The following is a 26,037-nucleotide window of genomic DNA, read 5'->3' as shown; positions in this document are numbered from 1 at the left end:
GGTTTCTACCCGGTTGACTTACGTAGCCTAAGCAAGAGGGGAGAGGAACAGTCACTACTATCAGAACAACAAGAGCGATAAACCGATTCTATTATAAATGATTCTTTAACCTGCTTCCTAACTTAGACATGTTGACTAATGGGTAAGTCAACTATGTTTAGTTTCTTGGGTATATTTTTAACTAAAATTTCTAGACTTATACCAAAGTAATATACAGTACTTTACTGAAGCGATACTATCTAATGAAGTTGGATTAGTATCCATAATCTCGATTGCAGAAGGAAGTACTGATTCATCCTCTCCGTTAGCCATAAAACTCTATTTTTGCAGGACAGCATCCTCAGGAGACAAATGTGATGGTTCTTTCAGTGAATTAAGATGTTTCTAGATGTACACAATGTTTTTGTTTTATAACTTTAATCTTTCAACTTTGCAAGGAATGAAGCACTGAAAACAAGGTTTTTCAAAATATAAGCTGATGCTTACCATTGCTATCAGCATTGTTAACATCATGTTGTCAAAAGCTTTCATAGCCAGAATCACTCGGTTGCTGTGAGTTTTCCAGGCTGTATGCCATGTTCCAGAAACATTCTCTCCTGACGTTTCACCCACATCTATGGCAGGCATCCTCAGAGGATGTGAGGTTTGTTGGAAACTAAGCAAGTGGGGTTTATATCTGTGGAACCTCCATTTCTAGCTTGCTTCTATTTAACAAACCCTACTCATTTTCTGTTCAGCTCCACCAAGCAATTTATGAAGTTTATTATTGATAAGGATATGCTGAAATGTAATGAAACTCCTGACGGCTGAATCTGTAAACATAACATTTTATTTAAGTAAAAATATATTCAACTCATTTGAAAATTAACAAATATATGAAATCATAAAGGTTGGAACAGCAATAAGGGACTATCTTTTGGATTTTAGGTTGAATTGTAGCATATAGGGTATTGCCCCAAACTAGAAACACATTGATCAGCCATGTACAGGTTACAGAAGTATCAAAAGCTGTTGACAAACCCAAATACAATTATATGTTCATAAAGTGCAGTAGGAAGGAAATACAGGAATGTCCATCATTATGCCTTTCTAAAAAGCCCCTGTGCATTTCAGAATAATGCTGAGCTTTTCATAGAGAGGATACAACAGCAATCAGGCACAGACAATTTTTGATTCAAGTTAGGGGTAATGTTCAAGATAAACAAGCTACCTTGTGGATTAGCCAGGTCTGGATGGTATTACAACTGGGGCAGAACACCAGCAGAAACAATTGATATAAAGCCAGAAATAGAAAGATACTTTACATATTATTATTAAGTGTTAATATTATGCAAAAACCACAAGAAGCTCTGTGAAGGCTTATGGACAGTTTTCATGTTTCATGCAATCATTGCATTTCTAAAATCCTGACAAGTTGTGTTCCTTCAGACTGTACAAGTCCAGAATGGATCATTTCTTTTATTGGCAACTTGTGTTGATTCACAGTCACTTGGCTCACCTCTTGGGAAAGTTACTTTTTCAGATTACAGCTCGCAGAGTTCCTTAGCTAGCATGTAATACAGGGTGTTTGAAAACGAACTCCCTAGTTTTAAGTATAATTACATTAAAACTAGGGAGTTCTTTTTCAAACACCCTGTATTTTCTCAACTTGGCACCAGATCTATTCATTTTCATACCAAATGTGAAAATTATTAGAATTGGATGCTTTGCACACCAAATATATCCAGGTCTGTTGTGTATTACAAGGAACAGCTGTTTACATATACAGTAGATGCACCCAGGAATATGTAACAACTCAAAACATGTTTCCTTGATCACTCACTTGGCAGCGGGCTAACATATATATTTGTAGCTGTATCAGCTTTTTCCCTTTTAATGACTCTGATTTTATTCAGCACCTCAGAAATAGAGAGCTGATGCCATTACATTTCCTAAAATGCCTTGTTCTTCCTCTATAGCAGTGGTTCTCAACCTGGGGTGTTTTGGCATTCAACTCACAGAAATTCCAGCCAGTTTACCAGCTGTTAGGATTTTTGAGAGTTGAAGACCAAAACATCTGGGGACCCACAGGTTGAGAAAACCTGCTTTAGTTATTGATATTCTCCCAAAAGCTGAAGTTGATCAGTGAGGAAGTTGTAATAGCCCAAAACATGGACCCAAATGTCAGTTTGCAGGCAAAAGGTGGGCAATAAGAGTCTACAAGTCTCAGATGTTGGGGTTTGCATCTGAAGTCTTGTGGGAGCATTTATATTTCACAAACAAGGGGATTTCACTTGATCAGAGGCTGCATATATCAAGTAGTAGCTTGAGCCAAACACATTGTCATTGCAATACCATATTTTTCCAAATAAAGTGCAGGGAGAGCTATGACAAAATTTCAGCAGCAGATAAACAGGCTTCTTCTTCTTCAAGTACGTTTCTCCTCCGCCTAGATAGAGACATTATGGACCTTAATGCCAACAGACCAATTCGGACAAGGAGGCGCAAAACAAGGAAGGCAAAGGGGACGATGATCTGGGTGAGATGGAAAATGGTTGTACTCAGTTCACTCACGATGCATGTGAGGAAGAAGACGGAAAGGCTCACGCAGGGATAGAGCGCCAGCTTGGCAAACATGAAGGCGTGCTCCTTGCCGCCGTACCTGGCAAAAGGGTGGAGCGTTTCCCTTTGGTAGAACAAAGCAGCAATCCATATGCCAAACTGAAAGATGCTGGCAAAAAAGATGGTGACGCAGCTGACCTGGATGGCTTCGATTTCATTGTGGGACTTTTCTGCAAAGTCACTGGTCAGCTGATAGGCAAGAGGTAGGCCTCCAATAAATGCCAAGGAAAAGGTATTGAGGAGGCCCATCAGACGAGTTGCTTTCATGACATGGAGGAAGAGAGAATGGTGGACGAACCAGAGAAGGCCGATAGTGACGAAAGAGCCAAAGTAGGCCAGGAAAGCCGGACCAAATTCATTCAAAGCATTTATGAGGTGGCCATGGTATTTCTCTTTAACCTCTTTGGCATCAGGAACATTATCTTCACTGTGGGAGGAAAGCACAATTTTTCAACGAAATGCAGGTTTAGCGTATACTTCAAAGTGATAATCTATGAATTTCAGCATGTTACAAATAAAACTTCTTATGAACACTAAGTAAAGGAGGAAACCCCAAAGAACAAAGGTAACAAGTTACTTAAAAGCTCCCATTAAGAAAAATGGTGAAAAACAATAAAGAATAAAAATGGAAAATATTCAGCAATTCTGAATCCTTTGGGAGCTGGAAATTAAACAAACTGGGTTAATTTCCAGCTCCCAAACAATTCAAAATTGCTGAATGTTTTCCATCAAATATATAACATCCAATTTTGTTTGGTGAAAAATGATCTTGTTTGGAACATTAAATATACAGTTTATTCAGATAATTACAAATGGTATCTCATTTTTAAAATCTAACTTTTGTTCTAAACAGTGCTACAAGATTCTTCAACCCTACAAAACAAGTAAATTATCCATTGATTTTTGCCAGTTCTTGAGGAACAGCAAAACACAGTAAGGACAGAAAAACTACCAGTATTAGCAAAGACAATGATTTTATCTCTTTTAGTCCCCATCATCTAAAGCAGACATGATGCCATAAAAAGTACTGAGAAATGGAACCAAGACTAGATATTACAATGATGTAATCTAGTACAAATTCATACAGAAAAGTCTACCTATTACATAGCTTTTAGAAATAATTTTGAGGGAGTAAATACATGAAAACATCTGACACATGAATGCATTATTAGCTAGGACAGCTAAATATATGAATATGGTGGCCCTACTGTACAGTCTAAGATTTGCACAGAGTGCACATTCAGCTTCCTAATACATCCAGCTTTCATTTTAAAAGAATGTTTATAACTATTAGTGCAGTGACAATGTGTCTAACAATGGGGAGAAAACAAGGTAGTTGATTCACATTTCCATGGCACTGGAACATAGTTCCAATGCCCCACTGAAAGACTAGCAAAACCAAAATAAATTCTACAAAATGTTTTTTTAAATGGCAGTATAAAAATAATACTAATCTGGATTTATATGGACAAAATTTTAAGAATCTCAGAATGCAATCCACACAGCATCAGCCATAATCTACCAATACAAAAGGAGAAAAGGAAATTCCATCTCATGGTAACAAAATACTTCTCCATATACTCTTTTAATGCCTTATTCTCATAAGGAAAAACATTTCAGATGAAGGCTGTTGAAGACTTACCATATATCCAGAATTAACAGGGTGGCGACAATAGCGTAAACCCCATCACTGAATGCTTCTACTCGTTCCTTACTGAGGGGTTCGGTAAGATAAACAGTAAAAGACTCTAGTGGGACCTCCTCTTCATGACCTGAATGCCATAATGATCGCATGTAAGAAAAGTATGATAAAGCTTTTATTCTTTTTGTACCATCCTCCAAAAAGAAGCACCGGGGGGGGGGGGGGACAAGAAGGAGATAGAACGAAAGAGAGAGAAAAATTATCTGAATTTTTGCACCACGTCACTCCTGTCATACTCAAAGCTTATTAGGAAGGTTTGAACTGTACAAGTTTAAGAAGAGAAATTTTAAGCTTGTGTTGTTACAGAAAGCTTGAGGTATCTTGAAAGCTTATTTTGAAAGCTCTAGGGAAAAGGCTGAGTATAAAAAAAGCAATTGATAAATATAAAGGTTTCCTTAGTGAGAAGAATAATGACAAACTATGTCAGAATATTAGTGATTCAGTTGAGGTTATGGTTTTTTTAAAAAAAATATCGATACTCAGAAAGGATACTGTTTATTGTATTTATCAACATTCTTATTTGTTGGGAGATAAAAAATACATGTTTAGTGCCCTTTTGGTAAAGTCTTTACTCCAGAACTCTTATTGACCAGGTAGCTGAACACTAAGCATGAGGAAAAGAAATGCCTTTCCTTTGAATTGCCCTTATCCTTTTGTGCCTTGATAGTATTTTTACTTTGCCTCCTATGTGAATTGGAGAAAATGGGCAGCAAAGTGGGACTAGCTGCCATATGGTCTCTTTTCCAAGCAAACATGTTTTTCAGTGACCATTCCAGAGGATAAAGAGATTGAAGAAGAAGAAGGTGTAGATGAGGAAGAAGGTGAGGAAGAAGAGGAGGAGGGGGAAGAAGAGGAAGAATAAGGAGTGGGGAACAACAACAGCAACAACAAAAACAACAACAACGTTATTTTATATCAAGCTTTTCCCCAAGACTAGGACTCAAAGCAGCTTATATAGCTATAATATACAGTAGGCCTTCCACTTTTTCCAGGGGTTAATGGTGCAGAGCTGCTGGGAAAGTGGAAAAAATGTGAATTTTTAAAAAATGACTTTTTTTAACCTGAGAGAACATCTCTTTAGGAATCTCTAAGATGACTCCATAGTCAACCTCTGCTGGAAGTTGACTACAGACTTACCCTGGAGGACTAGACGCTCCTAAGGAGAACATATTAATCAAATCTACAAATAACCAAATCCACTAAAGCTAAATCTACAAACATGGAAGGCTGCCTGGAGTTAAAAGCATGTAAGATTACTTTAAAGCCTTGACTAAGAACTGCTATCTGAAATGGCTTTCTTTCCGTTCATAAAACCTATAGGCAAGGATTGTTTGAACTGAACAGTTGGACTGTTCAAAGTTTTAGACGTTTTATATATGTATAAAAAAAACAAGAACACTCACCGAGAAACTTCCTTTTAAACCATTTAATTAGGTGGCTGACATGAGGGAAAAAGATAACGAGCCCAAGAAACATGTAAGACTGCAAGGAAATAAGAACTTGTTTACTGCACAGGAATCTTCATACTTGTTTACTTCCAAGAAAATATTTAGAAAATATGAGTGTAAATTACTTTTTCTGATAAACTATATACTGGATGAGTAGAGGGACCCAGGTCATTGGATTTAATTGAACTATTCATTGTAAAACTGCTCCCACAGGAAAAACAGCAGTGAAACCTTTCAGTTAATTCTATGCTATAAACAACTCATAACAATAAGAGTTATTTTATCATTTGCATGTATATTTCTAAACAACAGTGGTCTCTCAGCAGATTAGTATCCTATGATGTAGAAAACATACAATTCATAAGGTAAGGTAGCAATCATAAATTCAGTATGTTGGACTGCAGCTGGCAGTACTCATTCCATTCTGGAGAGCCAGATTCAAATTTAAATCCCGATTATGGAAAAAATTCCAGGTCTTGGAAGACATACTTTTTTGGACTACAACTCCCAGAATTCCAGACAGCGTGCCTTTGCTGCTTTAAATGCAGATGAAATAACAGCTTTGAAAGACACAAGGTACTCTAACACTTGTTTCATAAAGCAAAGACTCTGCCAAGATAGGGATGTTGCAATGGTGTTTGTCAGGTTAACTGAAGGTGTATATAAATTGCAGCATTAATGCAGTTTGACGCCACTTTAACTGTCATGCCTCAATGGTATGGAATCATGGGAAATGTAGTTTTTTAAAATATATATATTTAGTCTTCTTTGCCAAAATGTTCTGATTGCTGACCAAACTACAAATGCTAGGATTCCATAACATTGAGTCATGGAAATTAAAGTAGTATCAAACTACATTAATACTACGGTGTATGCCATCTGAGAATCCCATAAGAAGACTCAATCTCAGCAGGCTACAATACCAGACAAAGAAATGTTGAAAAAAAATTACTAGTTGTTTGCTTTCTTGCCATAAATAATGCTCCGGAGAATTTTGTAAGTCCTGAGACCATCACCAAGGCACAGAAAGGAAGGCTGGTAACATCCTCTTGCCTGGTTCCTTTCTATCAAGTCTGTACAATCTGTGGCCCTCCAGGTGTTTTGGACTTTGGCTCCCAGGATTCCTGACCATTGCACAAGCTGGCTAGGGCTTCTGGGAGTTGGGAGTCCCACACCTGGAGGGACACATGTTGTGCAGGCCTCCTCTACATAATGGTAGAGAAAGCCAAAGACATTCAACCTGGCAAGCTTACTTTTCTAAGGTTCACTATTGCCTCTTTTGTGGCACACCATCTGAGAATCACTGCTGCGATTGAAGAATAGCTTACCAATGGGATGAAGAAAAATGAGAAGATGGCTGCGAAAAAACTCAGCGTTGGTCCTCTTAGTATAATCCTCAGGATATGATATTTATAAAATTCTTGGTTTTCAGATTCCTGTATTTCAAGATTAAGTAAATATGGGTGGCGAAAACCATACACAACGATTAGTGCCTACAGAGTAAAGAAAACTGTCCATTAGTCTATGAAACCAAGGGGCTTCTTAGAAGTAACAATAAACTGTGGTTTGGTGTTACAAGAGAACGAAGCTTGAGCTTCCCTATTTCTTTCTTCCATTACAACGACACTTGGTCAAAAATTATTTAGCTACTTGTGTTCCCTCAATTTTTATCAGTTTTATACTTATTTATGCAATGCTTTTGACACTAAATAAATAAACTACACTTACATGTGAGATTTTATAATGTTTGCATTCATCCTTGCCCAAAAGTGGCAGGCTAAAACCTGAAACATCAAGCCATGGCTGATACGGAATGAGAGACTCCCTCTTGGGCACACAGAAGACTGGGCAACTTGGAAGGTGCTGAACAGACTGCGCTCTGGCACCACAAGATGCAGAGCCAACTTTAAGAAATGGGGCCACAAAATGGAGTCCACAACATGTGAGTATGGAGAAGAGTAAACCACACATCACCTATTACAATGCAGTCTGAGCCCTGCCACATGCACAACAGAGGACCTTCTCACAGTAACACCAGAGGCACTCCAAGTGTCCGGCTACTGGTCAAAGAACATTTAGTATAATGGCAAGTTTTTAACTTCGTGCTTTTAAATACATTACAACTATACCCTCAGTTCACTTCTGATACAATAAATATCTTTGCCCATAACAATAATTTGTTACAAATAATGTAACAAAATTGGAGACATTTTATTTTCCTGGCTTGAAAGTGTTATTTCCTGTTTAATTGTGCGGTAGTTACTTCTAAAGTAGTTGTTATTCTCCAGAAACTTAGTTTTTGTGTTAAATTGGTTGAGGTTCATTGAAACACTATAGCAAAATGTGCTACATCATGTCCTGTAAACACAAAATGTTTACAGTTCAATAAACCTTTTCCATGTTTTTTTATGATAAAACAATTAGAAAATGACATTTAGAACACAGGAACAAAAATCGTGTTACATAGTGTTAGTTTTTACAATTCTGGCAGCGGTTACAGAGCAAGAAAAAAAATATTTCTCCTTTAAGAATTTGAAACAAATAGGGACTCTCAGAAGAACATCAATGTCTGCATCTGCTGACAGCCATCACCATATGGCTTCTTTCTTCCCAATATTACATAGCCCTATTTTTAAACACAGAAATGAAAGGAAACTATACCTGGATAGCACCGATTATAACTGCACAGCTACTAAACAAGAAAATTCCAAATGGCACGTCTGGAAAGGAGGCCATCAAGGAGAACTGTAAGACAAGTAAGGTGTTAGTTCAGTGAACCTTTTATAACTTATATCAAAAATAATGTGAAGTCACTTTTGGGGTTTGAAAATTTATAAGACAAATGAAACTATCACTGTAGGTGGGGGACAAAGGATTTGTTTGGAGGGAATTTTAGAGGAAACATCGAAGTAGGACTATTATGAAATAATATATGCCACAATGTGTAAAATGGAACCCCCATACTCAATACAAATTAATTTTTAAAAGAAGCTTCAATGTCAGGTCTGCTGTCTAATAATCTTATTCTTCAGCTAACTCTGCTGCCAAAAAATCTTATTCTTTAGCAATAAAGAAACTCATATGCTTTACATGTCACCATGGCAGAGGTTGTGTGATGCCTTGAGGATGTATACACTAATGTATATAATAATATGCTTAGAATTGCTAATTTAAAAGTACCTTTTCCAAATATTCAAAAAAAGCAATCATTTCAACATAAAAGGAGAATGCTTACTTACTGTGTATGGCAAAAAAGTAATAAGCATCATACAGGCCTAAGATAGAAAATACAATGTTCAGTATCAAGGAGGACACTGTGTATATTAACACAATGATATGAATCTTCTCACATTACTCTTCATAACAAAGTGAGAGGTGGGGGAGTTACCATATATACTCGAGTATAATCCTCCGTCGTTTGAGGGTCCTGGCTGGCTTATATTCGGGTTTGCTTATACTCGAGTACATTGGTAATCTGCATTGGACAGTCTCATCTTAAATTACATTTTAATGTAAATATTCAAAAATATTTAACCCACTGATGCCTCAATTAATGTAATTTTATTGGTATCGATTTTAATTTTTGAAATTTACTCGTAGCTGCTGCATTTCCCACCCTCGTCTTATACTCGTCAATAAGTTTTCCCAGTTTTTTGTGGCAAAATCAGGTGCCTCGGCTTATATTCAGGTCATCTTATACTCAAGTATATATGGTACTTTTTGGATTACCATTTTGGTGTATCTTCTAATGCACTTGTAGATACATATGCTAGGATTAATGCAGATTGCATATTGTATTTTGTGCTTGTATTTAGCCCTATAAATGCTAGTTCTCATTTAGGCATTTTAAAAAGTCATATAATTTCTGCATGAGTTTTTATTCTTTGTAAATTGCATATATTGCTTTCAAAGTTTTCAGTTTCTGATCTCCTAATCTGGCCAATCCCTGTATATGCATTTGACTGGCCAATACACACATCAATGCCTCAAATAGCAACCCTCTTTCTGAGTATATTTGACCAGCTGATTCTAGAAAGTGGTTTCGCCATACAGGTAGTTGCATAAGAAATCCAGGAACTGGTTTTGGCCCAGTTGGTGATTATACAAACCAAAGGGCATTAATGCACATTAAGGGTTTTCTTTCACATACTTTTGTGGGAGTTAGTGTCTGTCTGCCACAGCTTTGAACTGTATTAAATGGTCAATGTAGATGAGGTCTAACCACACTTTAATTTCACTTCAATCATTATGGCTGCACGTATAGAATCCTGGAGTTAACTCTCAGCTCTGGCTGAGAATTTTAAATGCCAAAAACTGCAAATTCCAGCATTCAGTTGAAGCTCTTATTAATGCCCATTGCTGGAAATATTATGTCACAATATTGTTGATATTTTTGAGATATATTTGAACAAGGCTTATTTTCACTTACCAAGTTTAGAAGGGCAAGTACATCATCAATGAGTTCAATCACTTGAAAGAGTCTGAGTGAGAGAGATGGACAAAGAAAAAGAAGGCTCCAATAACTGTCTAGTAAGGCAAAAACAAAACATTTTCACTTCACTGAATATGCAATGTATGAGTCTGATAAATGGCTCTTTTGAAAGGTTTATAGTTTCATAATTTGATTCAAAACATACTCATATGGTTTCCAATATTTCTACTTAGCAGATGAAATTAAAACTTTCTTTTCTGAAATGCCACCATTGCTAAAGGCTGGAGTGCTTGTGGTAGCATTGTGGAAGCTTGTGGAGACTTATTAGACTGAGTCTTCATGTGTTCTTTTATGAACTAAATACCAATTTATTTGTAAAGGCAGTTTAACTACAGGTTCTGGAAGACCTGAAAATCTTCCTTAGACCTTCTGTCAACAACAATCTGTATGTCATGCCTTCCTTCTTGTTAACCTGTGAGCCACATTTTGCAAAGAAGTTGGCATGCATATTTTTAAAAAACCACCTTTTCAACTCAGCGGTATACCTGACATGAGCGGCCCAAGCAACTGTCACTATTAAAAAAGTCATCAGATACACAGCAATTTTGGTGGCTAGGAGCTGTTGGACACTTTCACCGAGTTTCTGAAAGAAAACAAAGCATGTATCAAACTTATTCCATTGAAACAAAGGAATTACTGAAACATTCAATTACTTTTTGTACCAGGAAGAAAAAAGGGAAAGGACAATATAAAGTAATTTTTCTTAAGATGGGAGCTTCCCCGCTGTAAAGTAAATTAATTATCATCCCTTTGGTTTTCTCAAGATTTAAAAGTTAGACAGCTTATGACAGTAATTCTCAGCCTGTGGGTCCCTAGATGTTTAGACCTTCAACTCCCAGAAATCCTAACAGCTGGTAAACTGGCTGGGATTTCTGGGAGTTGTAGGTCAAAACATCTGGGGATCCACAGGTTGAGAACCACTCGACAACAACAACAAAAGTAGCACAATTAAAGCCCTAACAGACCATGCAAAAATAATCTGTGAACCTCACCTCCTCCAAGGTGAACTGAACCACCTAAACTGGGCTCTACGAGCAAATGGAGACTCCACCACAGACATCAGAAGAGCTGCAAGGCCAAGTAAAAGCCACGAAAGTAAACACAAAGCTCCACCCAGAGAAAAGTGTTCTTACTATACATCAAGGGAACAACTGACCGCATAGGGAAGCTGATGAAGAAGCACAACCTACAAACTATCTACAGACCCACTAGAAAAATCCAACAAATGCTGTGTTCAACAAAGGACAAAAGGGATCCTTTCACCTTTGCAGGAGTCTATACCACACAGCTGTGCACAAGTCTACATAGGGACCACCAAACGCAGCGCCCAAACACGTATCAAGAAACATGAAAGACACTGCAGACTAACTCAACCAGAGAAGTCAGCCATAGCAGAGCACTTGATGAACCAACCTGGACATAGCATATTACTTGAGAACACAGAAATGCTGGACCACTCTGACAACCACCATGTCAGACTACACAGAGAAGCCATTGAATTCCACAAGCATGTGGACAATTTCAACAAAAGGAGAAAACCATGAAAATGAACAAAATCTGGCTACTAGATTGGTCTAAGGAAACTCCGAAGTCAAGGCAATAAATAAAGAACAACACTAAAAAAAAAACCTGGGGAATTCCAGATAAGAAACAATCAGGGGCAGTTAACACCTCCCAACAAATGATGCCTCCAGGAAGGAAACACCCAGGCTTTGAAGCTGCAAGGCCATTCAATGCTAATCAAGGTGGCGAATAGCAACATTCACACTTGCCTCAAGCACACAAGAGTTCTTTCTCCCACCCTGGACTTTCCACAGTATATAAACCCCACTTGACTAGTTTCCAACAGACCTCACAACCTCTGAAGATGCCTGGCATAAATGTGGGCAAAACATCAGGAGAGAATGCTTCTACAACATGGCTATACAGCCTGGAACACTCACAGCAACCCAAAGGATACTCAATCTGTAATAACTAATTTTAGAAGCTCGGTCTTCATCCTCACAGATGCAGGTAAAACTGTTCAACTAATCACATTGATTATGTGCCTCTGCTCAATCCTATTTTTCATGTAAGCACCATAGCATGGATTTACACACCGAGTCTATGATTCTCTCTACCTCCCATATATAGCAGTCTTTTCACATAAAAAGCAAAGGGCAGCTACTATTCATGCCACTCTGCGATTACTCCGATTCAATGTCACTCGCTCTCCCAGCTCTTTCAAACTTGAGGTAACTCCTGGTTGTTTTGTGTGATAAGAGCATAAAGTATAATATTGTCCACAGAACATGCACTTATGGGCAGCCTTTCTCCACTGTATAGTCTGTTTCCAAAACCACAGCTCATAAGAAAGCTATTTTCTCTAAATGTCCTTTCTAATAATTAACCACTCCAGGGATTTTATACAGCAGTTTTATACAGCAGTTTTATACAGCAGTGTGGTCATGTGATAAATGGGTGATATTACACAATGTTGTCTTATTTCTTGTTGGAACGTTTTCAGATAGGCCATTTTTAGTTTGCAATGAAAAGGGAGGGGGAATCCAGTAGTGTTCACCATTTATGGTGAGTAAATGCTTAATCATTGAGGCCTATCATGTGCCTGTTTGTTAAGAAAAAATATGGTGGTTTCTGCTATTTTTGTTCTCAAAGGGAATCTCCCTCAATCTTGTACAAAATCAGCTAACCAAGCTGCAATATTGTTTGTAATTTGAAAGATCCATGGGCAAAATAAGAGGGCATTCTAAAACAGAAACTCCCAATGTTAGGTCCCTAGATGCTGTTGGACTGCTAATGCAATTCTCCCCAGTCACCACAGCCAATGGTCAGGAATGATGGCAGCTGTAGTCCAACATCACTGAAACACATTTCCCCCATGAATTTCCCTTCCTAGGGGTAGACTTCTCTCACTTCTTGTGGTCTCACCCCCGTTCTTAACTATGAGTAGTTTGTGAATCGGATATTTGTAACTCGAGGACTGCCTGTATTCCAATAGTTCCACTCACAAAGGCCCAGACAGAACGACAGTGGGACCTTTACGATTTGTCTTCTACATCAGGTGAGTTGGGGGGACACAGCTCACACCAAGGGGGAAAAACTTCAAACTCAAGAGAACACCTCTCCAGAACCCAGGAGAACACCACTCCAACATGACTAGATGGTGACTATAGATATGTGCTGGAAGACCTACAAATGCCTAGGGAAGGATTCTCTCTAGGAATTCCCAGATCCCCCAGCATGACTGTATGGTCAACTTCTGACCGACATTGCAATGGAGGACCTAGAGATTCCTAGAGATAACATATCAATCAAATCCAGGAATAATCCAATCCATAAAAGTTAAACCTGCAAATATGGAGGACCAGCTCTAATCTCAAGCATTTCTGGAAGGCTAAAAGGCTCCCAGTACTACTGTTGGAGGAACATCTTATCAAAAGAAGCTGATTTCACACCTCAATGAGAGGAAGGATGACAACAGAGGAAACCACAAAGAGTGGAAAGCTGAGGACAGGCTGCAGCTTCTAGAGCAGACATTGGTATTAGTCGTCCTCAATAATAAACTTAAATAGAATGGTTGGGTTTCTTTCACTATTCAAGGCTTTACTTGCATCATACTCAAAAAAAACATACTGTACATTTGAACTGCAACTTCATTGGCTAAACTGAATCATAGACAAACTCCAAACATAATATAAAACAATAGTACCTGATCTGGATGTATCTTCGTATGGGCCACAGGCAAAATCTGAAATAGGAAACATACTGCTAAAGCCACATGAAAAAAAATTGCAAATAAATGAAATAACAGGTAGGAAAGAGAGAACTGAGTTATAAAATGAATCTGCTTAAACAATTGGATTATGACTTCCTGGCTGATCAACTTCAGCTTTTGAGACAATATCAATGACTTTAGAGCAGTAGTTCTCAACCTGTGGGTACCCCAGATGGTTTGGCCTTCAACTCCCAGAAATCCTAACACCTGATAAACTGGCTCGGACTTCTGGGAGTTGTAGGCCAAAACATCTGGGGACCACAGGTTGAGAACCACTAACTGATAAGATCAATCTTAGAACTAGTAAGTGACTTAAGGTTTACAATTGGTGCCTTAGGCCTCTTCCACACTGCCTCTTATCACAGATTATCTCATTTAAACTGGATTATATGAGCCTCCACTGCCATAATATCTGGGATAAACAAATATTCTGAGATCAGATCCTGGAATATAGGGGCAGTGTGGAAGGGGCCTTATGTTAAAGTCATATAGAAGATTTGTAAGGTGGGCTACAACTATCAATATTTCTTGCTGGGGAACATCTTGACAGAAATCAAGTAGAAATTGGATTCTACATCTACCAGGTTAAAGTTTGTCCAGGTTGCCTCCAATTACAAGTCATTTGCAATATTGGATTGCTGTGAGTTTTCCCAGGGTGTATGGCCATGTTCCAGAAGCATTTTCTCCTGATGTTTTGTCCACATCTATGGCAGGAATCTTCAGAAGTTGTGAGGTCTGCTGGAAACTAGGCAAGTGAGGTTTATATATCTGTGGAATGTCTGATGTGGGAGAAAGAACTCTTGTATTTTGGAGGCAGATGTGAATGTTGCAATTGCAACAACATTCAGAAAACGGGAATTCCAGATATGAAGCAATCAGGACCAGCTAACACCTCCCAACAAAGGTTTCCCCCAGGAAGGAAGCAGCCAGGCTTTGAAGCTGCAAGGCTACTCAATGCTAATCAAGTTGGCCAATTGCAGCATTCACACTTGCCTCAAACAGACAAGAGTTCTTTCTCCCACACTGGACATTCCAGAGACATATAAACCCCACTTACCTAGTTTCCAAACAGACCTCACAACCTCTGAGGATGCCTGTTATAGATGTGGGTGAAACGTCAGGAGAGAATGCTTCTGGAACATGGCCATACAGCCCAGAAAACTCACAGCAACCCAAAGCTTTCTTTCTGAGAGCAAGAAAGGCCCAGTTATTTTGCCAGCCTGCATCTCTAAGGCTGCACCTTTTACGAGATTGGGGTGACACTCTGGAATCATGAGAGTTGTTGTTTTATCTAGTCCAGTGGTTCTCAACCTGGGGTCCCCAGATGTTTTGGCCTACAACTCCCAGAAATCCCAGTCAGTTTACAGCTGTTAGGATTTCTGGGATTTGAAGGCCAAAAACACCTGGGGAGCCCAGCTTGAGAACCACTGATCTAGTCTTTAGCCTTCTCTGACAAAGAGGGCTGATGCCTTGCCGAACTACAACTCCCAGGACGCTATAGCATTGAGCCAGGGCAGTTCAAGTGGTGCCAAACTGCATTAATTCCACAGTGTGGGGAGATTCCTTTCTCCTCCTCCTTTGTGCAACTAGAATAATAGAATCATAAGAGTTGGAAGAGACCTCACGGGCCATCCAGTCCAACCCCCTGCTGAGAAGCAGGAAAATCACATTCAAAGCACCCCTGAACTTGCGGACCAAAAGGTGCCAGGTTCAAATCCCGGGAGTGGAATGAGTGCCCACTGTTAGCCCCAGCTCCTGCCAACCTAGCAGTTCAAAAACATGCAAATGTGAGTAGATCCGGCGGGAAGGTAACGGCACTCCATGCAGTCATGCCGGCAACATGACCTTGAAGGTGTCTACGGACAACGCCGGCTCTTTGGCTTAGAAATGGAGATGAGCACCAACCCCCAGAGTCGGTCACGACTGGACTTAAAGTCAGGGGAAAACCAAACCTAACCTTTGACAGATAGCCATCCAGCCTCTGCTTAAAAGCCTCCCAAGAAGGAGCCTCCTCCACACTCTGAAACAGAGAGTTCCACTGCTGAACAGCTCTCACTGTGAGGAAGTTCTTCCTCATGTTCAGGTGAAATCTCCTTTCCTGTAGTTTAAAGCCATTATTCCGCATCCTAGTCTCCAGAGCAGCAGAAAACAAGCTTGCTCCCTCCTCCCTGTGACTTCCCCTCACATATTTATACATGGCCCTCATCATGTCTCCTCTCAGCCTTCTCTTCTGCAGGCTAAACATGCCCAGCTCTTTAAGCCGCTCCTCATAGGGCTTATTCTTCAATAATTCTAGTCGCCCTCCTCTGGACACTTTCCAGCTTGTCAACATCCCCCTTCAACTGCGGTTCCCAGAATTGGATAGTGGACACAGTGTGCTTCCAGGTGTGGTCTGGCCAAGGCAGAATAGAGGGGGAGCATGACTTCCCTGGATCTAGGCACTAGACAGCAATTGTTCTTGTCACAACGCAAGCAAGGCCTGTTCTTTAGAGATCCAGTGTGTGGCTGCTTCCCCCGAGCCCGGGCAACTAAGCGCCTCCGCCAGCCCCACAAGCAGCGCCATGAAGCGGGAAGGCCTCACTCACCATGACGGTGGCGATGATGGAGAGGAGGGCGTCGCTGTAGGCCAGGAGCCGCTGAGAGGCCTGGGTCCCGCCGCCCAGCTCCGCCGCCAACAAGGCCCGGGGCCGGGAGGGAGGCGACGGGGCTGCCATCCTCGGCCTCCAGATCCGCCTGAAGTCACCATGAGCTCAAGAAGGAGAAGCCGGGGGTGCGGCCTACCACAGCGGCCCCTCCTCCGCCTTGCCTTCCCTCAAGAGGAGGCGGAGGAGGAGGAGGCGCTGCTCAGTCAGCGCTTCCTTGTGTCGTTCAGTTAATACAGTTTGGCGGAGCCTTCGGTGGCTTAGGGCAGGGGTCCTCAAACTTTTTAAGCCGAGGGCCAGTCCACAATCCTTCAGACTGTTGAGGGGCCGGATTATCATTAGAAAAAAAAATACAAACAAATTCCGATGCACACTGCACATGTCTTATTTGTAGTGCAAAAACAACAACAACAGTAACAACAAGAACAATAAAAGAACAATTAAAGAACAATACAATATTTAAAAATAAAAACAATTTTAACCAACATACATTTATCAGGATTTCAATGGGAAGTGTGGTCCTGCTTCTGGCCAATGAGATAGTCAAGTTAATTAGGATTGTTGTTGTTGTTGTTGTTGTTGTGTGCCTTCAAGTCATTTCAGGCTTTGGGCGAGCCTAAGTCTAAAATTTATTTATTATTATGTATTTATTTACTGCATTTATTTACTACATTTGTATCACACCCTTTTCACCCCAAAGGGGACTCAGAGTGGCTTACAAATTATATGTACATACATTATATTATATTATTAGCTTAGCACAATATTAGCATTATATATTACTATATTGAACTATACCACTATACTGTAATTTTAGTAATATTATATGTAATATAGAATATATAATTAATATTATTATATGGTATTATTATTAGTGTTATATTGTATTACATTATAATATTAATATCAATATTATATGTATATACAATATATTATATTATAAAACTGAGGGCGGGGGCCAGGAAAATTACTCTGGAGGGCCGCATCCGGCCCCCGCGCCTTAGTTTGGAGACCCCTGGCTTAGGGGATAAAAGCCTCGTGACTTGAAGGTTGGGTTGCTGACCTGAAGGCTGCCAGGTTCGAATCCCACCCGGGGAGAGCGCGGATGAGCTCCCTCCATCAGCTCCAGCTCCATGCGGGGACATGAGAGAAGCCTCCCACATGGATGGTAAAAACATCAAAACATCCGGTTGTCCCCTGGGCAACGTCCTTGCAGACGGCCAATTCTCTCACTCCAGAAGCAACTCCGGTTGCTCCTGACACGAAAAAAAAAAGTTAATACTGTTTGGCAGGGCTGCTGTGAGTTTTCCGGGCTGTATAGCCATGTTCCAGAAGCATGTTCCGTTTCGCCCATGGCAGGCATCCTCAGAGGTTGTGAGTTCTCCTGGAAACTACCAAGAGGGGTTCAGATATCTGTGGAAGGTCCAAGGTGGGAGAAAGAACTCTTCTTGCCTGTTGGAGGCAGGTGTGAACGTTACATTTGGCCACCTTGATTAGCTTTCGACAACACACCTTGATTAGCATTGAATAGCTTTGCAGTTTCAAAGCCTGGCTGCTTCCTGCCTGGGGGAATCCTTTGCTACCCTGTTTCCCCTAAAATAAGACATCCCCAGAAAATAAGACCTAGTAGAGGTTTTGCTGAATTGCTAAATATAAGGCCTCCCTCGAAAGTAAGACCTAGCAAAGTTTTTGTTTGGAAGCATGCCCAACGAACAGAACACCAGAGAATGCAGGATCGGTAAATGTACATACCATAGAGTGTTGTACATGGAAATATTGGTAATAACAAGAAATTCTTGATAGGATTCATAGTTTGTCTGGTTATGCTGGTTTGTGATGACAACTACTGTACAGTATATAATAAATGTTCATTTTTTGTTCAACAATAAATGTGAATTCTTCTTCATGGAAAAATAAGACATTCCCTGAAAGTAAGACCTAGAGCATCTTTGGGAGCAAAAATTAATATAAGACACTGTCTTATTTTCGGGGAAACACGGTAGGAGGTGTTCGCTGGCCCTGATTGTTTCGTAATGAGCTATACAAAACACAATAATGGTTCAAAACATAAGTAGTACACAATATGTATATTAGAGCATTATATACTCACATTCACAAAATCAATGCTCAGTCCTGTGGTATATAACACAAAAGTATCTAACTCAGTATTATAAATCAAACAAGATTATATAAGTCTCTGTAGTCCTAAAAGGATTTGATTGGCTTAAAGGCAAACCGATTCAGAGTCTCTGCAGTTCTGGAAGGATTCCTCAGGACTCCACAGGTTTAGAATCAATAGTAAAGCCAAGGAGACAGAATCAATGCTGATGTAGATCCTGAGTAGTTATTGACTGGAGTAGGTGGTAATATAGCCGTTTACAACTGGTTCCCGGGTTTTATCCCAGTTTCGGTAACCCTTCTTCTGGTAAGCGGCAAATGTTTTATAATTTCTTTATTATTATGTTTGCAGTATCAGTATGCTGTTGTGGATTTTGTGGTGCGAGCCATAGGACTGAGCATTGATTTTGTGAATGTAATATGTATATGATGCTCTAATATATATATTGTGTACTACTTATGTTTTTCAACCATTATTGTGTTTTGTATAGTTCATTACATTGTTTAGAATAGACATCTGTGTTTATCCAGTAGTACCTGATTGTTTCGTGTCTGGAATTCCCCTTCTCTTCTGAGTGTTGTTCTTTCCTTAGTGTCCTGATTTTAGATCAGGGCCAGTGAATAACAAGCATTGCCCGCTAATACATCCCGGCAAAGGATTCCCCCAGGCAGGAAGCAGCCAGAGCTTGAAGCTGCAAGGCTATGCAAATGCTAATCAAGGTGTCCGATTGCAACATTCCCACTTGCCTCGAGCAGACCTCACAACCTCTGAGGACGCCTGCCCACAGATGCAGGCGAAACTTCAGGAAATAGTTCCTCTGTTTCCTGAGTTTCGGTCTTTATTTACTGTCTTGATTCAAGAGCTTTTAAAATATTATTAGCCAGATTTTTTTCATTTTTCATGGTTTCCTCCTTTCTGTTGAAATTTCCACAAGCTAGTGGATTTCAGTGGCTTCTCTGTGTAATCTGATATGGTGGTTGTTAGAGTGGTCCAGCATTTCTGTGTTCTTGAATAATATGCGGTGTCTTGGTTGGTTCCTGAAATTCCAGACTAGAAACAATCACCCTGAGTCCCCCCACCCGACCCTGGGGTGAGAAGGATGGGATATAAATGTCTGAAATAAACAATCAGGGCCAGCTAACACTTCCAAACAAAGGATTCTCCCAGGCAGTAAGCAGCCAGACCTTGAAGCTGAAAGGCTATTCAGTGCTACTCAAGTTGGCCAATAGCAACATTCACACCTGCCTCAAACAGACAAGAGTTCTTTTTCCTACTGTAGACATTCCACAGACACATAAACCCCACTTGCCTAGTTTCCAACAGATCTCACAACCTCTGAAGATGCCTGCCATAGATGTGGGCGAAACGTCAGGAGAACATGCTTCTGGAACATGACCATACAGTCGGAAAACTCTCAGCAACCCAGTGATTCTGGTTATGAAAGCCTTTGACAACACAGTTTGACAGCTTTTCTGCTAGGGAGTCCTGGGAGTTGCAGTTGGACCAGGCCTTTAGCCTTCTCTGTCCAAGAGAGCAGGTGCCCCAGCAAATTATATCAGTGACTGTCCCCCTTTAGAGTTATGCCTCCCCATCGGACTCACATCAGTTTTCCTTTTTGTTGTTTTTAATCAGGAGAAACAACTACCCAAAAACCAAGAGATCCCTTGCCCTGCCCAATGCCCCTTACAGTAAAGGAGACTGAAGTAATCTTTTCTGGAAAATTTGTGGTTTCTCCAAACCCAGCAGGTCAGAAAAAATCCAAATTTTGGAAGCTTTTCAGATTTGGAAGTTATTTATAGCGCCCACCTTTTCCTTGATAGTCAAACAGTACTTCTTGCAAGTCAGAGCATGGTCCACGAAACTCGCAAGTATTTTGGTGTGCTGCAATGCTCCAGTGGGATTCCTTCCCAGGTAATCTTCGAGCTTACGGTGCTTGCCTGTTCTTAAGGTGAAAAGCACATGTCTGCATTTTAGATAGATTAGGAATCAGCTGGTTTTCCCTGTAATAGGCAGTAGAGCACTGAAAACTTTGGAGAGCTTCTGTTCAACTCTTTCAAAGCTCCCTGCTTGTGTAGTGATGGCACGATCATCAGCATAAATGAAACTCTCTCTCCCTTCTCACAGTGGCTGATCATTTGTGTAAATGTTAAACATTGATGGAGCAAGCGCGCTCCCATGAGGCAGGCCATTCTGTTTCTCTGACCCTGGGATTCAACAAAAAGCTCCTGTTTTGTAGCAGATTTTATCAGGAAGGGTGACGTGGTAGTCCTTTGTGATATTATAAGTTTTTCTGAAGGTACGGCGATGATTTATAGTGTCATAAACTGCTGACATGTCTATGAAGACAGCTCCTGTAATCTGCTGCCTTTCAAACCCATCTTCTATGTGCTGAGTCAGGTTCAGCACTTGTGATGTGCAGCTTTTGCCTTTTCTGAAACCATATTGCTATCGGATCACAAATGGGTCTATTTTTCCTTAATTCTAAGCCTCTCCAGAGATTTATAAAGACAGCACAACAAGGAGATTGGTCTATAGCTTTCTGGATCATTACAGTCTTTGCCTGGTTTCAAATTTGCTAGTAAAAAAAACAACCCAGTAAAAAACTGCTCACAGGCTTCCACACTGAGAGGCTGCAGAACACACTGCCTTCAGGGTATTATCCATGATACAGCTGCCTTGTTGAAAGACTATTACAGGCTCCAAAATGAAGACCTATTTAGTGAGCAAACTCTTCAGGCAGGGCAGAGCATTCTGTCTTCCATCTCTGAACCCAAGAAAGAAGAGTGGATGAGGCTGATAACAGAAGTCAACCCACAGTTCGAGAAACAGTAGTATAAAGAGCTGTGTTCATCTTCTGGAATTGGAGTAATAAGCAACCTTCAGAAATAAAACCCAGAGGTTTACCTATGTAGGGAACTAGTTAATTCTCTTAGTGTTCCCTTCACTCCTATGCATGCCAAACAAAAGCCATTTCCGGCAGAACTTTCCCTTGGCATATTCAACTAAATCATATCAGATAACATGTTGGGCAAACTTACCATAAAGGCAAATAAGGTTCCTTTTCACCTCTGAAATAGTTGCTGAAGGACACCCCAGTGAATAAATGCAGGTTTTCTCTCTGACAGCTGCTAGATGTGTGCAAAATATATTTGAATAAACTCTCTCATGACTTCATTTTCTCGACGAATGGAAGAGAATCGTTTTTGATAATAAAAGATTTTTGTGTTTTCCTCCATTCCATTCGAACAGTTCAAATGGCTTAGTGTTATGGGTCAGTGCACTGCTTATGTTTGCCCAGTGATAGATTTATCTTGTAAATATTGTCTCAGAATAGCTTTTAAAGAGACTTGTTGGGGAGAGAGACAAATTATGTTCAAACACTTGATGGAGAGAAAGACAAAGAATTCCTTATATGTATAGGTCAGCAATTTCTTGATATAACAGACTCCAAGTGACCAACTGTGTGTGTTAAATACATGAATGGAGTAGGTAGAATTAGAATCCTGCCAGTGAGCTGTTCTACTCATCCAATATCCATGAATAAAGGTCGCCAAAAGAAAGTACTGTAGATCCATAGTTCAAAAATAAACTTTTCCGAGCTTTGGCTTAGAGATTGAAACATAACATGGCCTGTTTTATTCTTGGTGTAACCTAGGCTTGTTTGGCAAGCTGCATAGACTATGGAAAACCTGGTGGTTGTTAATATTCTTTCCTCCCTTCCAGATAAAATGTATGACCAGATCATTGCTGCTGTTCTTGATGCCTATATTAAGGTTGATCCAAATGCCAACGTGTCTTGTAGCAAAGCATATTTGTGATTTAGTTGAACATAAGAAGGAAAGCAAATCATAAATCACTTATACTGCCTTCTTGATTAGGGTTTTTGCACATCACTTTTTTCCCTTCTGAAGTACACAATAAAAATCCAGATGCTAGATTTTGCAGGGGAAATGCCATTTCTCATCCAGAGCAACAATAATGTGTTACTGGGGAAATGCAGAGAGATTTTGAAGAGACAACTCATAGCTTTACCAATCAAAAGATAGTCTGAAATATTCTGTCTTTTCTTTCTTGGTGGATTTTTTCTTAAATGTTTCTCTACCACTTTGGCACATGGCCACTTAGCATGCAAAGAAAGTGATACTTTAAAACATTACGAATCCAGTAGTTTGCTAAAATTTGAGCAACAAGACCGACAGTTGCTGCTAGAAAGTAAGCATTGGAGAAAGCATATTCGAAGAGTTCATGTTAGACCTCCTCTACTGATTTCTCAGGTAACATTTTAGTTGGGTTGCTGTGAGTTTTAGATTAATCAACATTTTAGTTGATTAATGTAATGAATGAAGTGCAGTCAGCTTCACATTTGCGAGTTTTAGCTTTGCAGATTTATTTATGGAGTAGATTAATACGTTTTCTAGGAATTTCTAGGTCATCCAGCATGTTTCTATAATCAACTTCCACCATAAAGGAGAACCTAAAGTTTTCTGGAGAGAACACTTCCCTAGGCAATTTTAGGTTCTCCAGCATGATTTTATAGGAAACACTGATCATAGAGTTGCTCTGAAGGTTTAGTGATATTTGGGAGGTATTATTTCAGTGGGGTTTTGTGAGTTTTATGGGGTGCAGGGCCATGTTCCAAAAGCATTATCTCATGACATTTCGCCCACATCTATGGCAGGCATCCTCATACATCCCAGAAAACTCACAACTACCCAGTGATTCCAGCCATGAAAGCCTTTAACAACATATTATTTCAGTGTTTTTTTATTTACCATTTCCTGTACACCTAACTCCAGTAAATATGGGGAACTGACTGTAATTAGGGTTGGTTACAACAATTACCAATAGAACTACACCCTTCAGACTGAAAATGCTTGAAATAAAGCCAATAATTGCAACAGTCTCCTTCAGGAGAAATAAAGCAGGGTATAAATAAATATAATAGTAGTAGTAGTAGTAGTGGTGGTGATGGTGGTGGTGGTAGTTGCAGTTGGTGGCTTCTGTGTCAGTGGAGAGATGAATCTGCTCTTGGGTTTAGTCTGAGGCTGGATTTACACTGCCAAATAATGCATTGTGGACTCATATAATGAAGTTCAATGCAATTAAACTGCATTATATGGCAGTGTAGATGGGGCCTGAACTTTAAAGGAACAATCCAAATTGGTTCAGCACAATTGACAACTTCTTTAGAGTGTATTGCTCCACTGAACCTTTTCTTCATGGAGTAAATGCTTCATTCTAATAAGAGATTTTCCCAAAATGGAAAAGGATCCATTGTGAATGGAAGGCAGCTAAATCTCAGTGCAGAGCTACACAATATTTCTTATGGGAATGGGGAGCAGAGGGAGTTCAGAAATCAGTCTGGTTAACACGGGGAACACACTTCTTTTGTTCTTAGCAGCAGGTGCCCAATAAGACAAAGTTGGGGGACTTTTACAACTCTTACATATTCCCTGAATTATTGGCACTATCAATAATATGTAGGCATTGTGACTACAAATCAGTTATGGATGCATAACTCTAGGTTTCATATTTGTTACTGGTTGTGAATTATAGCCAATACTGATAAAGAATAGGGATAATTCAAAACAAAAACGGTTATTCTTTTAAGGGCCAACCACATTATTTTATAGCAATGATCAACAATTTTCACAAAATCTTGGAACCAAAGGGACCGCTCATCGCTTGAATTAATCATGGTCCCTTTTCAGTACTTTCAAATGATTCTTTATAAGTTAACAAATCAATTAATTCCATGTGGTTTGACATGAAGAAATTAATTTTATTTGGCAACTCAAGTTAATAAGTGCACTCTAATGTTTCTAAGCTCTTCTTTAATGAGCCACTGGAGGGGAAAGACAGTGCATAAAGATGAGAAATCTGAGTGCTCTTCAGATCTGTGTGATGCTTAAAATCTGTCCAAATGTATTTTTCCTAGAAAATGTTCAAACGCTATTAAATCAGAGGCAGGCTGATTTTCTGGATATTGTTGAACTGTAGTTCCAAGCATTTCTCGCCATTGGCCTTGCTGGTCAGGTGGAATCTCCATTCCTGTACTTTGAAGCCATTACTCTGAGTCCTATTCTCCAGGGCAGCAGAAAACAGCCTGTCTGCTTTTTTATGACAGCCTTTCAAATATTTAAACATGGTGATCATATCTCCTCTCAACAAGGGGGCCATCAACTGTCACAGCTTGAAATATACACAGCATAAGGAAATAAATGTTGGTAGCAAACTCTCCTCCTGTATTGGAGTGCCCAAGAGCATAAATAATCTCTCTATAGCTCCCAAGGCTGCTTCTAATCTGGCCTGAAAATGGCTTGGTAAGACCTCTAGTAAAGAAACCATCAGACCCAATGGGTAATTACTACCCAGTTTCTAACATCTCCTTCTTGGGCAAGATCCTGGAACACGTGGTGGCTTCATAACTCTAGGGATTCCTGGATGAAACAGATTATCTAGATGCATTTCAATCTGGTTTCAGGCCTGGTTATGAGACTAAGATGCCTTTGGTCACCTTGGTAGATGATCTACACAAAGAACTAGACGGGGGAGTGTATCCCTGTCGGTTCTCCTGAACCTCTCAGTGGCCTTTGATACCATTGACCAAGGTATCCTTCTGGGCTGCCTGGCTGGGACTTTGGGGCACTGTCCTACAGTGGCTCAATTCTTTCCTGAAGGGACAGACTCAGAAGGTGGTACTGGGGGACTCCTGCTCGACCCCATGGCCATTGTCTTGTGGGGTTCCACATGTCTCTGTACTTTCCCCCATGTTTAACATCTACATGAAGCCACTGAGAGAGATCATCTGGAGTTTTGGAGTTTGATACTGACAGCTGATAGATTGGGCTTCCCCGGCTCGCCAAAGTAGCGATCCCTCCTTGTTGGGATCATATTGTCTCCCCTCACTGGGGCAAACTTCCCAAAAGTTCGCGGTCGATTTCAATACCATCTGTACGCAGATGACACCCAACTCTATTACTCCTTTCCACCAAAAACCAAGGAAGTGGCTCAGGCTCTGACATGGCGCCTGTCAACAGTAATGGACTGGATGAGGACAAAAAAATTGAAATTGAATCCAGCTAAGACAAAGGTCCTCCTGATCAGTTGCAAGGCAGATCAGGGTATAGGGTGGCATCCTGTGCTGGATGGGTAAACACTACCCATGAAATCACAGGACCACAGCTTGGGGGTCCTTCTGGACTCATTACTAAACCTGGAGGCCTAGATGTCTGCTGTGGCTGTGAGGGCTTTTGCA

At 40.1% G+C, this 26,037-nt stretch overlaps 1 protein-coding gene across 1 annotated transcript; it reads right to left on the bottom strand.

Moving 5' to 3' along the window:
* Window positions 1-813: 813 nt before the first annotated feature.
* On the bottom strand, window positions 814-16,915 carry tmem175 (transmembrane protein 175). Its single transcript, XM_003223347.3, has 10 exons — window positions 16,604-16,915; window positions 13,953-13,991; window positions 10,729-10,826; window positions 10,181-10,232; window positions 8,991-9,026; window positions 8,413-8,496; window positions 7,080-7,244; window positions 5,707-5,785; window positions 4,244-4,373; window positions 814-3,028 (listed from the first exon to the last, which is right to left on the bottom strand). The coding sequence occupies exons 1-10, from the start codon at window positions 16,730-16,732 to the stop codon at window positions 2,365-2,367; spliced, it is 1,476 nt and encodes a 491-aa protein (XP_003223395.1). The 5' UTR covers window positions 16,733-16,915; the 3' UTR covers window positions 814-2,364.
* Window positions 16,916-26,037: the final 9,122 nt, after the last annotated feature.

This window comes from Anolis carolinensis, chromosome 2 (genome assembly GCF_035594765.1).
Source record: "Anolis carolinensis isolate JA03-04 chromosome 2, rAnoCar3.1.pri, whole genome shotgun sequence".
In the NCBI taxonomy this organism is placed as follows: Eukaryota; Metazoa; Chordata; class Lepidosauria; order Squamata; family Dactyloidae; genus Anolis; species Anolis carolinensis.
This window is presented reverse-complemented; position numbering and strand designations above follow the sequence as displayed.

Coding starts and splice junctions, on each gene's coding strand:
- tmem175 (XM_003223347.3), bottom strand. CDS start 16,732: ATGGCAGCCCCGTCGCCTCCCTCCCGGCCCCGGGCCTTGTTGGCGGCG. Junction 10,233..10,728: donor GCTTGGGCCGCTCATGTCAG/GTATACCGCTGA, acceptor TCTCTCACTCAG/ACTCTTTCAAGTGATTGAAC. Junction 4,374..5,706: donor GTTTAAAAGGAAGTTTCTCG/GTGAGTGTTCTT, acceptor TATGGCATTCAG/GTCATGAAGAGGAGGTCCCA.